The 15,158-nt window shown below is 45.4% G+C and overlaps 1 protein-coding gene across 1 annotated transcript in view; it reads right to left on the bottom strand.

Moving 5' to 3' along the window:
• LOC144167667 (neuropeptide receptor 15-like) overlaps positions 1-12,671 on the bottom strand; it is a 68,915-nt gene extending 56,244 nt beyond the window's left edge. Inside the window, exon 1 of the mRNA XM_077696855.1 lies at positions 11,730-12,671. Within this exon, the coding sequence (XP_077552981.1) occupies positions 11,730-12,142 (413 nt within the window). The 5' untranslated portion in view covers positions 12,143-12,671. The remainder of the gene's footprint in view (positions 1-11,729) is intronic.
• Between the last annotated feature and the right edge of the window lie 2,487 nt (positions 12,672-15,158).

The raw sequence follows: 15,158 nt of genomic DNA, 5'->3' as shown, positions 1-15,158 counted from the left end.
TTCTAACGCCACAAGCACCGCTCGCGGAAACAACTGACTTTTGTAATTATTCGCGAATCCGTAGCTAGTTGCTAGCCTAAAAATTGGCTGCAACTTCAAAGTTGTTTGCATCGTCCTTTAACCTGTGGGAAATTGCTTGCACATGCCGAACGACTGCGATTTTTTTTCTTACAGTCTGTAGAGCAAGCCTCAAAGGTTCACCGAAAAAAAAAACAGCATTATTTAAATAGTGAATTTAAAATAAAACGCTGTAATGCCTGCGTTGCGATCAGGACTCCATAATGGTCGCCAAAAATTCGTTTACAGATTTTAAAGTTAGTGTATGCACCAGAAAGTTGCGCAGAATACAGCCGCCTTGCAAACTGTGTTTATAAGGCAGGGGACGCGTAATCTGAATGTCGTCTGTTCTGTTTATATCTTGGGCACATGTCTTTCTCCCCTATTCGCTCATTTCCCCGTTCCTTTCTTTTTCTTTCTTCCATTCTTTCTTTCTTTCTTTCTTTCTTTATTGCTTGCTTCCTTGCTTGCTAGCTTTCTTTTAAGCATCACAAAATTTTATGTTTTCAGAAAAAAAAAAAAACCAATTACGTCCGCTAGGCCGTCCTCGACCTTTTTCGTCTGCCTGATTTCTTTTCTGTGTTCATTTAATGAGCCCCTCATTCCTACGCTTGCGGCTTTCGCAGAAGGTCTGAAAGAGAAACCGTGCAGGATTAGAGCAGGCGAATGACATTTCCAGCCAAAAAGGTTAGCCCGACGGTCACCGGCGATCGCGGCCGCAATTTTCGTGGAAAGTCCAATTTAGCAACCCCGTTCTCAGTCTACATTCCTGATCCACAACCTGAGATAGGGGGTATATAGCTATTTTGAATCCTTCGAAGGTTATTTATTGCCTGGGGCAGCATGACTTTCTATTCATTTCGAGCGGAATATAGTGATGTAAAAATAGTGAGAAGAGTAATAAAAAGAAAAAGAAGCAGTTAAAGCACACAGAAGTAAGGAGAATAAACAAAAGTTTTAATGACCAGGAAAAAATGTTCAATGGCCTCAAAGTAAAGGGCTGCGACATGGCCTGCGCTAGTTACCAAAATCAGGAGCGGGATTCACTTTGCTGGCTTATTTCATGCAATGCTGCAAAAGCTCCACTAATAGCCCCTACCGTCGTAGCCTCAGAAACTAATTAAAGGAAAACGTGCCACTGAATAGTTGCTATTTAAATCCTGCGTGTTTGTTCCGTGAACAAAAAAAGTCAAATCGTCCCTTCTGCATACCGCCTTTCCTCCCGTCCATCCTCTCCTCCCTGTACTCCTGCACTCCTTCTACCGTACCCGCAATGAAATCAAAACACACAGACTAGAGTGGGACAACGGTTAGACATATAGCGAGGAAAAAAAACTGTGGTTGATTCTTCTGTCATAGGAATCGGCAAAACACGAAAGTTAAATGTGCAGCGAAATCTTCAGCTGAGCATGAATGGCGGGTCGGCGGATGTCTTGTGGGTGTGCTTGGCGAGCGACGTCATGCTGGCGGGTCGCTCGGCAAAGGTGTACTGGCGTTATTTCAGTGACGGAAATGACGTCAGTGAAATGTTGGTATATACCGACATCAAAAACTTTCGTGGTAAAATACAAAACCCGAATACGAACAACCCAAAGTATAGCGTACTCTTTGGTACTAAAGGTTACTTTCCCGCAAAAAGATCCTGTGAACAGGGGTGCACCCTTTACAGGGAGCTTGCTTCGTTGTACAGGCGTCTCTTCCATCACGGATATGACGTTAGTAAAAACTTCGTGGATCCCGGAAAAAAACACTTTCGTGTTAAAAAATACTGCCGCGTGTCAGTTTGATTCAATGTAAATAAATATCGAAAAAACACCACAGTTTTCTGCCTCCCCGGTAACTAGCTGCCTGTCCTCTCTACCCCTGCCGCCCTCACGCTATTGCCTCCCGTCTTGCTTTTCTCATGACCAATTCGATCGAGGTTAGTTCATTGCAATGTAAATTTTTTCACTGCTTCGCACTGCTAGCGTGACATGTCTTGTGGCATTGCGTATCTTTCAACAGCAAAGCAGTTTAAGCTCTTAGTCGCGCCCTAGAGCATTACCAGAAAAAAACACCAAGAAAAAATATCAAGCGCACTGAAGCATGCGCCTCGTTAGGAACGCGCGGCGTCTCCTAAGCTTGCACGTGGTGTTGCGCCACGTGAGGAGGTCGCGAAAAACACCAAGAGAAAATATGGAGCGCACGTGAGCTTACGCCTGGTGAGGAGCGCCTGGCGTCGCCCATCTCGACCTTCGAGAACACTCCTCTGCCCAGCGTGCGTGGCGCGATCTCTAGTGTGCGGTTCTCCTCGCCAGTTGACGTGCGTTCGCGCCTCAAGTGGGGAGCACAGACGCCGAGTTTGCGCTACAGACGCCGCGTTCGCGAAGCCGGTTGCCGCCAGTTCTTGCGTGTGCTAACGCTGTCCACCTTGGGAGAGATGTGAAAGCCTGCGGACAATCCGGGTCTATCAGTCATGGCGAACTTTCAGTGAAAACTTCGGAAACTCATGTAAAGTGCAACAGCCATTTTTTTTTTCTTGGTCTTTTGTTTCTTGGTTTGCCTCATTTGGAAGAATTCTAGCGCATCCGTACCCCGAGATATCGAACTGCGAAGTTTAATTGCCGTTCGCATGGGTAGGCATGCTAGGCAGCGACGACCAGCGCAAAACTCTTCCCCTTTGTTCTGTGTTTTTATAGTGGCTCTGAGTGCTGCAGACTGCGATAACGCCAGCCAAGACTGAAAGGGTGCCAGCTATCATTTTGCCTGTCCCTCCACCCCACTGTCAAACTAAAGACGGTACACAGCAGGCGCGTCACAAAAGGGAGGAGCTCTGCGCTGGTCTTCACTGTCTTCCATGCGTAATCATGCGAACGGCAATTAAACTTCGCAGTTCGATATCTCAGAGTACGGATGCGCCAGAAGAATTCTGCTAAATGAACGTGCGTGGAAACACGATTGCGTCCAACTTTTCAATACAAACATGCCTGCTTACTGCAGCCACTAAAAAGTTAATTATTCTATTTTAGTTAATTAAGCCACCGACATAAACAATTACTACCTAATTCTATGTCGCCCTGGGCGCCAAACGTTACTCTAGAAGTGGTTTTCACATAAATCTAAGCGCCTAATTTAAAAAAAAACCTGTCGACTTAACTTTGATAAACTTGTATATCTCGGAATATGCATTCGCTAGAAGAGTTCGGCCAAATGAAACTGTGTAGAAAGACGATTGTGTCTAACTTTTTAATACAAGCATGCCTACTTACTGGAGCGACTAAAAAGTTAATTATAAAATTTAGTTAATTTTGTCACGAACCTCAATAATTACCACCTCATTCTGTGTCCCCCTGGGCGCATAATGATACTGTAGAGGGGGTCTTCACCTAGATCTAAGCGCTTAATTTAAAAACATAACTGTGAACCTAACTTTGATCACCCTGTATACTTCGTGGTCAGGTACTCCTTCCCTTTGGTGTGGTGATTGAATCGAGAGAAGGAGGGACGGACGGACGGACGGACGGATGGGCATACAGACAGACAGACAGACAGACAGACAGACAGACAGACAGACAGGGGAGAGGGAGGAGGAAAAACTTTGTTGTGAGCCTGGTGATGTGGGAGGGGTTCCTCAGTCCAGGAGACAGACAGACCAACATTTCCTCGTTTAGATAGGCGAAGAAAGGCTCGTACTTCATTGTTAGGCAGAACCGATCTCTAATTTAAAGTGCCGATGCGACGTGATCTGCGTTCTTCCACTTATATGGCAGATTCGGGTTTACGAGTTTAATCCGCTGACGTGATTACCTCCCTCAATCTCTCCCTCCACCTCTCCTCTCCTCCTCCCCTCCAACCTCCTTAGTTTCAAATTGCCCCTCCCTCTTCCTCTCCCCTTCCGCTCTCGGTTCCTTCCCCTCCTGGGTTTTAAGGGAACATTGGCAGCCTACCGTGAAACAATGTTTTGATAGATGCCTACCGGCCAGAAAACTGGGGGAAATAGCTCAAGGTTGCTAATCGCGTTAAAAGTAATTAAAATTCAAATCGCTTTAAAACACGCTAATCGCATTACGTTTGGGCACAGTCCCCCTCCTGTGAGTGTAGATGCGATACGATTGGCAATCTCCCGGCTGCGTGACAAATGTGTGTTGGCGACAGAACTAATTGGGGTATAATTTCCACTTAGTCTTCAAAGCGCTTATTACATTCGATGCTCTCTAACATCATTAGAGTGGTCTGTATGACGCCACCGTATAATATCGCTTTGAAGCCTGCAGTATTTAAGCCGTTCATATATGGCTTGTAAAACGAAACTTCGGCAATAAGCTTGTGCATCAAGGTAAGCCGGGTAATAGACCTCCATGACGAATATTTTTGTTCTCCTTTGCAAATTGCTGGGTCCTTCAGAAATTAAACTCATCTACCGCCTTAACCACGTTTACTTTATTTTCCGACACGTGGCAGCGATTTTCTTTTGATTTTCGTTAGCTTTCTTACGCCGTTTAGAATATTACCCCTGCTCACTCCAGGAAGCACTTACGCTGAATTTGATGGAAAAAGGGTTTCATTTCTTGGAATGCCTGCTGCGGAGAGTTTTATTTTTCTGTTAGCAGCAGATTTAGACACGTCTTTAATTAATTTTATATTTAAGATCACGCTTTAAAAGTCCCGCTGAGTGAAACAAGCTGCACACTTTTATGTTATCGCGGTACGTGACAGACAGCGACAGCAGAAGTGCCAGAATGGGAAACGCGCCACATGTGTATTTTTTTTTTACTTTCCGCCTTAAAACCTGATGCACTTGCGTCCATGATAAAGTGGACTCTTATCGACATCCTTGAAACTTGTAAGGTTCTGCTTGCCGACGGACATAATAAAGTTTGGTCGGGATTTCACTTTCGGGACACCGATTAATTCTTTCGTCACCATAAGCGCATTGGCTTTTTTATATCGGTTTTTGCTGGTATTCTGGCACTTGTGATTTCATCAACCAATAAGGACCAAAGGGGAACGAAGCTAAAGCAATTTTGTCCCATCAGGAACGGTGTAGAAAGTAGGAAAATATCCGGCACGTGGCAAGTGGGTGAGCGGAGTTTAATTTATAAAGGTCAATGAGATAACACTAAACTGTGCTCTCCCAGACTCGTTACTGTCACGTCCGTTTTACGCAACCTGGCAATGCAGGCACTAAGGTTGAGCTACCACAGTGGACGGAACACAGTAGCATGCTGGGTTTGCTGCAACATGGGTTCTGAAAATGCAGGCCACAGGAGACAATTTATCACTGCTCAATCAGTTCTTGCCGAGTACCCCCGATTCGGAGCACTATCCGTGGAATTCTTTGTATCGGCACAAAAAAGGCATGATTTGCGAAGTTAACGCGCTTAGTCGCTACAATGGTGTAAATGTCTAATATTTATTGAAGAAATAAAACTTAAGAAAAAACAATTTAAAAAGTCAGTGCCCTTCCCCTACGTGAAGAAAGATCATCAGCAAAGCTTGGCGCAGTGCAAGGAGTGCATAAAAAAAGTTTGTATTTTGCGAATGAGCATGCATTTCTAACTACTTAGCAGAATGAAACTTGGAAATACTACAGTTTTCCTCTGAGGGACAAACACGGGACTGCCCGTTTCTCTCCTGCGTCGTAAGCATCTTACGGTCAGTGCATCACACCGACCCAAACCTATCGACCTCGAGGACAGCCGTCAGGTCGAATCGGACAATGCGACGCCCACGTTGAAATCTAACATAAACCTAAGCTAACATTATGTTACCTAATATAACTAGAGCATTTTTAACTTTATTTTTCTCACAACAGCCCAGAAAGCGTAGATCGACCTGCAAAAAACACTCCGCCCCCCCCCCCCCCCTTTAATGCATGCACGCGAAACGGGCGCAAAAGCGAAGTTGTATGTAACGAAGCTAAACAATTTCCTTGCTTGTCAGGCTCACCACGATGAGAGTTCGCGGATTAATTTCGTCAAGCTGCTGCTAAGTAACATGTGATGAAATGGCGTGCGAAAAAAAAACATTCGCTCGTTTCTCTTCAATGGGACGAACTGCTACATTTGTAGTTTGAATCGGATGTTGTTGTAAGCCCGAAAAAACGGTGGTGGAAATGGGATGGGTCAAAGCTCAAAGTCAGGCTTAAACCGAGCCTCCCGCAATTTGGTCACCGCCACCACCCAGACAAATTAATTACAGTGCGTACGAGCAAACAGGCTATGTATACTCACACACGGCAATGTAGGCTCAGCGTAGTTTGAGGGCCAAGAATTCGGGTACGAGTGCACTCGTAATCAATTCCCGATGCAATTGGCAGCCAACGAAGTGTGGTAATTATGGACGGTATACCATACAAATGCGAGTGGTAATGAATGGTAGCCACGTTTTCAATGTGGAAACATGGGCCATTCGCTAAACACAATTTCTAAGTCGGAACATATCAAGGCTTCTAATGAAGGCTGCCAACACGGACGTCTGACAGCGGCATTGATGCAGCTCATCGCTATAAGAGTAGTACATTCAAGACAAACTGGTAGGTTTTTTAAGTAGTTAGAATATTATTACATGCAAAAAAGAAAAAAAAGTAACTCAAATCAGCGTTGAAAACAGGTTATTACCGAAGGGTAAATTGAAATTCTTCAGGTTACTCTTCGTTGACAAATCCCAGGCCATCTCCACTAACGTGAAACCTGGGGAGGGGCGAAGCATGCAGTGTATAAGTGTATTCTTTGGCACCTTGGCGTTTTTGCCAGCTGAGATGAAACCATTAGGGAGTAGAGGTTATACAGCTTTGCTGTTAAAGTCTCTTGTCTTTGAAGAACGAAGGTCTCTAGCGCGAGGCGTTGTCCCGGTGTTTTTTTAGCACGCGTTACGTTCTAGCGCAAGGCGCAAACGAGTTTCCCAGTGTTTTAGTACCGTGACTACATGGGACGACAATTACGACGACGACGATGACAGGAAACGCCAACATCTTCAGCCCCTAAGGGGCTTCGTCCCTAATATCGGTGAAGGCTCAGCTGCAGACGTTAACAAGAAGAGATGGCACGGACGCTAACTTGAACAAAGTTTATTTTTACAAAACAACACATATGAAACATCTTTTTGCATATCCGCGATAGGTGAAGGCAGGCGGGATGCTCCTTCTTGGCGAGGGTCCAGCTGCTGACAGTTTAAAATAAAGGAAATGTTGTTTTGCGTTTCTGTGACAATGGTAAAGTTTCGTTTATCCAATCCATACCTTCGCTTTGCGGAACCATGACTTTAACCATTATTTAAGTGTGCTCGTCTTCGCTCATGAATTGCTGAAGAAAAAAGTAGCGAGAAGGCTCTAATGTCGAGCATCTTACACGCACTGGTTGTGACGCAGGCATTGTCTACGAGATACAGGTCTCCTGTAGTAATTCTACGAGGGTGAAACGAGTCTGTGCATTAACTGCCGCATGTGCACAGATAATTCATCAATTAGAAATAGAACCGGCTTACACCTACTAATGCATCTCAGGCGACGCCATATGGCGTTGTAAGGGACCCAGCGGCGCGTGCGAGCAAGTCCTCAGAAGCAGCAGCAGCAGCAGCGCCCGAAAAGTCAAGGACGAGAGGCAAATCAAAATTTAAAATGCGTAGCTGCTTATTACTCATCCTTACCCTCCCCTCCCTGATCTCTGAAGTGCGAAGATGGCTCGGACCACACATTAATTGCTGAACGAGGGTACCACTCCCACTACCGAGCTCAATAAAGACGTTCTCCATTTACCGGGCTATTCTGGGCAGTTTTATGTGTGATTTGGATGAGATCTGCTTTCTTTAAAATACTCAGCCGGACGATTTCGCTTAAAATGGCTGTCTCAATTTCTCTTTTCAGCCACGAACCAGTTGGTATGCGACTGCGTTATTATAGTAAAATCCTGGGGCTTTACGTGCCGACATTGCTAATGGTTTGGGAGGTGCATTGAAGTGGAGGACTACATATTCATTCAGACCACTTCATGATCCTTAACGCGCGGGCGTATTAGTTTTTCCCATCTACCAGAAAAACGGCCGCGAATCCGCTTCCTCTGCTCAGCAGGTCAACGCCTTAGCCACTGAGCCACCGTGGCGCGTGTGTTATAACCACCTAGCCGGCGATGTTCACCGACTGCCTTGGATGACAATTCGACACTCGCAAGGCCTTTTTACTTTCCTTTGTTCCATCATGCTGACCACAGCATACGCGGGGTGGTAATCACACCCTCTTGTTACCTTGCGCCGCGTGTTGCCTGGATCAGCGTTCCTTCGAGGCAATCACCTTCAGGTGTAATCGAAAAACGGACTATTGAGTTTCCGTTTGATGAGCAGCAGTCGAAAGAAAGCAATCAAAGAAGGTCGATAAACAGCTGCTGTGTTACTCGCGGAAAGTTAAGTTCACGTATCAATTGCCTCGCCTTGGTCGTCCAATGACCCGTCTAGATTATCCCTAAAGTCAATGTACCCTCGCAAAGAACCCATGCGTACGCGAATCTTTTGTTCTATTGCGAATTTCACTTCAATGTACTAGACTTTACGTTTGGGAAATCAGTTTTCTTGATGCTGGGAATATAACTACTATTACGAATGGTCCGTAAGGTGTTCAGGGTTATATCCTGTTGGTTTTAACTACAGCATAAAGGCTTCGCAGAGAAACAGAGAGGCTGTATATATACTGGGTTTAAAGAAAGAATGTTAGAACAGCCCTAAAGCGGACGTGGAAATCGAATAAGGCGTGTACCCGGCTGCACAACTTTAGGCGCTAGAGGAAGGACTTGTCTGCCCATCACGTTTACAAATCGCGAAAGCCCGGAACCGTGTACATCTTTCCAAATCTACTCAAGCCACAATATGTAAAGCTAGCCCTAAAAACATCCGTGCTGCTTCCGCAGGTGTGTTTGGTTCGATTTGTCAATAGACTTGAAGTTGCCGATGGTGTTGCCATGTTTGGCAAAAGATTAGTTCTAACGTATCACACTCCGTCCCGACGCAATGCCGTTCTCTCTGAGCTCACCAAAACATATGCATCTGCCCTTTTACACCAATACATGAGCAGGGCTATACCGGATGCACACGTTATGACGTTGTTCAAAGAGCCAAGGCCCTGCAGCGGCAGATGGCGGTCATTCAAAATCCCATAGGCGTTTTTGTCGTTTACAGCGAGCTAACCAATCATGAGCTCCGAGATTGGCATGCGATAAAACCCTTAGATCATACATTAAAAATGCGAACATAAGCTATGGTGTTTTTTTAAAAAACCATGTCACTCCTTGATTTTGGCAGCTACTAACGAAATAAAAGAGTAAGTTACTAACTGTCGTTATAAAGCCATTCGAAGATTATGCTCCAATCGACAACCTTTTACCGCGAAGCGACAGACCGAGCGTCGACGAACAATTTTCAGGGAATGAAAAAAAATTCACGAAGAATATTATAGGGCCTCCATAATTTGATAAGAGAAAGCTTAAATTGAAGATAAAAAATTGTCTTTCCCAGCAATGCAGTTGTGTTGAAAGGTGAAGCGTATTTAAAAACGGTCGATGTAAGCCTTGGTTTTTTAAGTTGGCTTTCCCATTTCGTAGGTTGCACAGTGAAGCACGGCCATGTACGGAGGGGAGTATAGTTACAGCCCTACTTTTACTGCTCTCTACCGGTGCCACCTCTTTCCCGAGTCTTGTATACTTCTTGCCACGCGCGTCTCTCTCCCGCTTACATTGCGAAATGCCACGCTCTCTTTGGCGGTCACATGGGCGATGCACTACAGCCGCGCAAAAATTAAACTCCGTTGTTTCTACCAATTAATCGTTACTATACATAGTCTGGGACGTGCGATTCCCGCCACTGTCCTTATAATCCAACTTGATTAGCTATATCGGCGATTTGCTAAGTTGGATTATAAGGACAGTGGCGGGAATCGTACGTCCCAGAGTCTGGGACGTACGATTCCCGCCACTGTCCTTATAATCCAACTTAGCAAATCGCCGATATAGCTAATCCCCAACATAACAAATCCAGCGATATCGCCAGCTTCGCTGGGCTTCCCTCTTCACAAGGTTGAAGGCTTCTGTTTTTTTATAATTTCATAACCTGAGCATTTCTAGCATAAGGAGCCCCTGTCAAGGAATACGACCGTCGCATTCGAGCAACGGTATAGCGCTTTAAATCATACGAGGTGACGCTAAGAAAATGGACATATCCGTTCGGGATGACCATAGTCACGTTCCTCGGTGACACCATCGAACACAATGAACTACGGTCAAATTCTAGCAAGGTTAAAGACGTCCAAAAAATGAAAAAAAAAAAACCAACAGTAAGCCTCGGATACTCCAACACATGGCGACGTACTTCAGACGCCTTTTCTCGAATAACGGAAAACTGCTGCAGCCCCTGAAAGACATGCTTTCATCGAAGAACGGTTTCGTTGAGATAACGCGCCAGAGCAAGTGTTTATAAAACGAAAGGTATTCCTTATCTCTGAACGCGTTTCAGAAGTTTATTCATTCAAGAAAGAAAACCGTCGTCACAGGCGGGACTTCTTAAACGCCTTATCCGCCGTGCTGAGGCAACGTCAACAAGACGTTCATTACCAATTCGTCACTGCACTCCAAGCGTGATTACCTCTAAGGAGCCCCATTCCTCCCAAATGGAGTGGGAAGGCCTTGTTGTGGCTGCACAAAATTCCCTGGCTCTCTAAGGAAAGCTGGGTCTTACTGTGCACGAGTTGAACTCTTTTGTGTGGTCTTTCTTTTTCTTTCTTGTACAATACGCGATTTTTCCCTCAAGCGGGTGGTTGACACTGTTGGATGTAAAAGAAGTCTTACTTATATTAGCCTCGCCTTCACTAGAAGAATTACGCGCGCACACAATGTGTTACCGCCGCACGGACCACGAGAAGATGCGAAAGGACACCGCTTTCTTAATGGCGTTTCTGCTTTTCCACGCTGTATTTTTACATGCATGTTTTTTCACGCTGTATTTTTACTATGCCAGAGTGATTGTATGAATCATCAGGATACATCCGTTTGCTCCAATCTGCTGCTTGCTGTCTTGAGGGAAAAAAGATGAACTATACCCTTAAAGTGAGGAGGAACTTCCTTGTATACCTCCTTAGTCAGGATGACGTCTGCAATATATTCATTAAAACAACCCGATGTTGCCAATCAACACTTTAAATTAGAGAACAGCTTACCAGGAATTTTTATGTCGAGAAGGATATGAAAGGAATACGACCACTCTGTATTATCGCAGTCAGATTCAAGTTCGCGTGAATAAAATCAGCAGAGGCGTCGAACCTAGCATGTTTATTAATCAATCGTAGCGAATTATTCACATGCATGACAGTACGCGGCACCCACAGGCAAATTTAGGTCTTCCGCAAATATGGACCCTTATAAATATAACTCCTCATAACGCTTATAGGAGACCATATACCTCGCTGAGCAAATGGATGCATTGTGACAACTACCCAGCCGTTCTCCTCGATTAGCTTCACCCTTCTAGTACTCAATGAGAATAATGCTCATCTCTTACTGGCCCGTACTGTTTTACTTCCGAATTAAGGCTGGCTAACAGCCATGATTTGACGTCTAACAGCCATGATTTGACGTCAGCAATAGCTGCCCAGTTTTCTATACTCTGGGGCGCAACATATGAGAGGACAAGAAACTTTGCTGGCAACCCACACTTACCGCTCAACGCAGACGCTGACCAGGGTCATGACAGAAGCGTAGAGCGCCATCACTTCAACGAACCGGAGCGCACGGCAGAGGTCCAGGCCTAGCTCCCAGCCGCGGTTGCGAATGAACAGCACGATGTCCGGGACACAGACCAAGAGTATTGTGAGGTCGCTCAGGGCCAAGTTGAGTATAAACAGGTTCGTCACGGAACTGCGCATGTCGCGGTCACCCAGCACAGCGCACACCACAAAGGCGTTGCCCATGACGCCCGCCAAGCCGATGGCCGCAAACAGAGAGGCGAGAGTCGCGATCGTCGCCGGCGACGCCACGGGTTCCTCCGGGGCAAGTGGCGCACTTAGAAGCGTCCCGTTACCGAACACAGCCGGTGAAAACACGCCTACCGGTGTACTCTCCGTTGGAGACATGGTGGTTCCTTGTGATGTTGGCGCCAACGCAGATATGAAGAGTCGTCGTGTCAACGTTTCGTCACCAGTCTACGCTACGAATGCGAGCTTCACTTATGAATTATCAGCCGAGGGGAAAGCAATGCTCGGCTTACGGGGAGGACAGCGACGAGGATTGAACGAAGATTTGTTAAATAGAAGCAGTTCAGACACTGACGCTGATAGTGCCCTTTTCAATCCCTGTGCTTCAAACTGGCCGGAACATTCTTGCACGAACTATACTTTTAGAGCAATCTTCTGTAGTTTCGTAGATGCATCCTTAGCCGTCCATGCGTTACTGCGGAGATGCTGCCACCGTTTGTGTTTGAGTTGTGTTAGTACTTTTGAAGCGCACGCACAGATATAGCGCTCATTGCTTGTTCACTGCTACTTCAAAGAAACATGTTTACATGAAGTCCCAATGAGTCCTTCCAGCTTGGTGTGGTCTGAAGCCGGTTGCTCTTGGCGGCCGATGGCGATGCCTCTCCAGGAGTGCGCTAGGACGCCCGCCAGCAGTAAGTTAGCCAGGTCCTGTTGGGAGATGAAATGCGCGTAACTGTTACACAGGTATTCCGAAATTCGCCAAAATGTTAACATAAATAAAATTTGAAATAAATTCATTGAAGTTTAAGTGAAGCAAATGTTGAATGAAGCTTGAATTAATTAAAAACCTTGTGCAAAAAGACTGTTTGAAATAATTAAGACGTGATATCGACATGCGCTGGACAATGAACCGGTGGGTAATGATTATCATTACAAAATACCAAGAAGTGAGTAGCTAAGTTCTCATAACCAACAAAATAAGTGTTTGTAAAAGCCTTTAGACGTGTATTTTATGGATTTGCAATATCCAGGTAAAGATGTCTTTTAGAATAGACACGGTGATCGCGTAGGAAATCCATGAGCACATAAGAGCCTTGTTTTGGAGCGGGCGAAGACAGATCAAATGGGCGAGAATATATAATGCTTAAACAAGTGCACCTAGTGTTCAACAAATGTTCTAAACAAATTTTCAATAAGGCGGAGAATGAAAGTTACATCCTGTTCGTTGACAAGGCATATATGAAAGGGCCCATAATTAAACACACAAATTTTCGAAAGCTGTCGCCCATTCATTACTCTGCCCACTTGTATGCGATGGGCAGAAACCTTGCACCCTTGACGGCGATCAAGGGATGTGGTGAATGAATTTCGTATTTCTGCCACCACGGTTTTACCAATGCTTCCTGAAACACCGCACTACGAACGAACAATTTATTTTACTCGCCTGTAAAAACAAAATCACAATATAACACTATTATATCAGGTGGACAAATTTACCACATATTGCACAAAAATTGGAGAACCATAAGGCTCCGCCTTTAAGCATGGAACGCGATGTTATCACACTCGGCGATGAGGAAGACTCCATATTGCGCCAGGCACACATACACGGCAGAGCCCCCATAACACATGTGTCCAGAGCAACCAAGCGCTACAATGCATTACACACTCGCGCTGGCGTAACTGATTGAGTAATTGACTGCTAGTGGAATACCCTTTGAAACAGGGCGATTACGTGTCATCTTACCAAGAAAAAACTACTATATCTATGTTTATACTCTTCGCTTAATACTTGCGCTGCTCTGATGGAAGGCACGAAATACCTTTTTTTTCTGTTGCAGGTGGTATATGTTCTAAGCATTATTCCCCCTCTCTGCTTTGCGTCCACCAGCATTCTAATCTCCTTTTACTTCATACTGGGCCATCGTAACACCTAGCGGCGACCTCGAGCGGTGTGAACTTTCCACTGCAGCTCCCGCGTTATCTGTTGAAGGAGAGCTTCACGATCTCATAGTTCCAGTGAGCGCCGTGAGGAGGCGATACGGGATTTATTGCTCATTGTCAAGGCCGACGGTGGCGTTGAATTTTCTGCGACACGGGTCCTTAGCGCTAAGCATTGAAATAGCCACAATGTTAGATGAGGTACAGACTTTGAAACAGCGGGTGCACCTATAGTACTAGACAATCTGCGGCTCTGGATTTTTATGGTACTCGCGAATCCCTCGGAACAGTCATGAGAACCAACTCGTTTTAATTAAAAACAGCTTTTATCACAATAACGAAGATATGATCAAGTACCCGCAGGTCTTTGTGACTGCATTCAAACCGCACACACAAGGAATCCAGCTATCGCAAAAATAGGGCTCTTATCATTTACCAGTTGACGCTAAGTGTAAAGACGACTTGAAAAATTAACATCTTGGTTTTAATGAATTATATTTCCCTATAGACTGTCGACGTGCGCCTGTAGTGACAAAAAATCGTAACTAAAAATGTGTCTTTTGGGGACGCCGGTATTAAACTACTTGCCGATTTGTACATATCAAAACAGATGCAACTGCGCATCGTAAAAAATGCAAAAAAAAAAACAGAAAGAAAACTTTACTACGCAGCTTGCGCTAGTGGTGTAAGGCTGGGGAAACCGCCGAGCTGACGGCCCTCTTCCTTCGTCGGAGACCCGGCTGTTGCATCTCACATTTATTTCCAAACTTGCCGCTGAAAGTTCCGCATGAGTGGCAACCCCGGATCGTTTCTTCCGCAGGCTTTCACATCTCTCAGAGTGGAACGCATCAGCACGCGCTAGAACTCGCTGCAAAGTCCAAAGCCAATGCCCGCGCTACCAACACAAATGAAATGCAGTGCCCCCTCAACGCGATGATAGCTCAATAGGATGGACGCCGGTTTCATAATACGAAGGACCCAAGTTCGGTAACGACCACGGGAAGCGTTATTTTAACAGCAGAGCTGTTTCGATCGAACTGTGTCCGTCCGTGGCACCAAAATACCTCAAGAAAGATAAAAAAATGTGGTTAGAGAAGTCACCCGAATCCAAATAGGGGCCTTTAGACTTTGAAACGGGCAACATAACCACTGGGCCACTCCAGAGGGTCGAGGTGTACAAGGATAGCAGCAGCGGGGAACAATAAGATGTACTATTATGAGCAATATGAAAGGG

Source organism: Haemaphysalis longicornis, unplaced genomic scaffold (assembly GCF_048455015.1).
Source record: "Haemaphysalis longicornis isolate Haplotype H1 unplaced genomic scaffold, Haemaphysalis longicornis Haplotype H1 scaffold_2, whole genome shotgun sequence".
NCBI lineage: Eukaryota > Metazoa > Arthropoda > Arachnida > Ixodida > Ixodidae > Haemaphysalis > Haemaphysalis longicornis.
The sequence above is the reverse complement of the archived record's forward strand: the minus strand, read 5'-3'. Positions and strand labels throughout refer to the sequence as shown.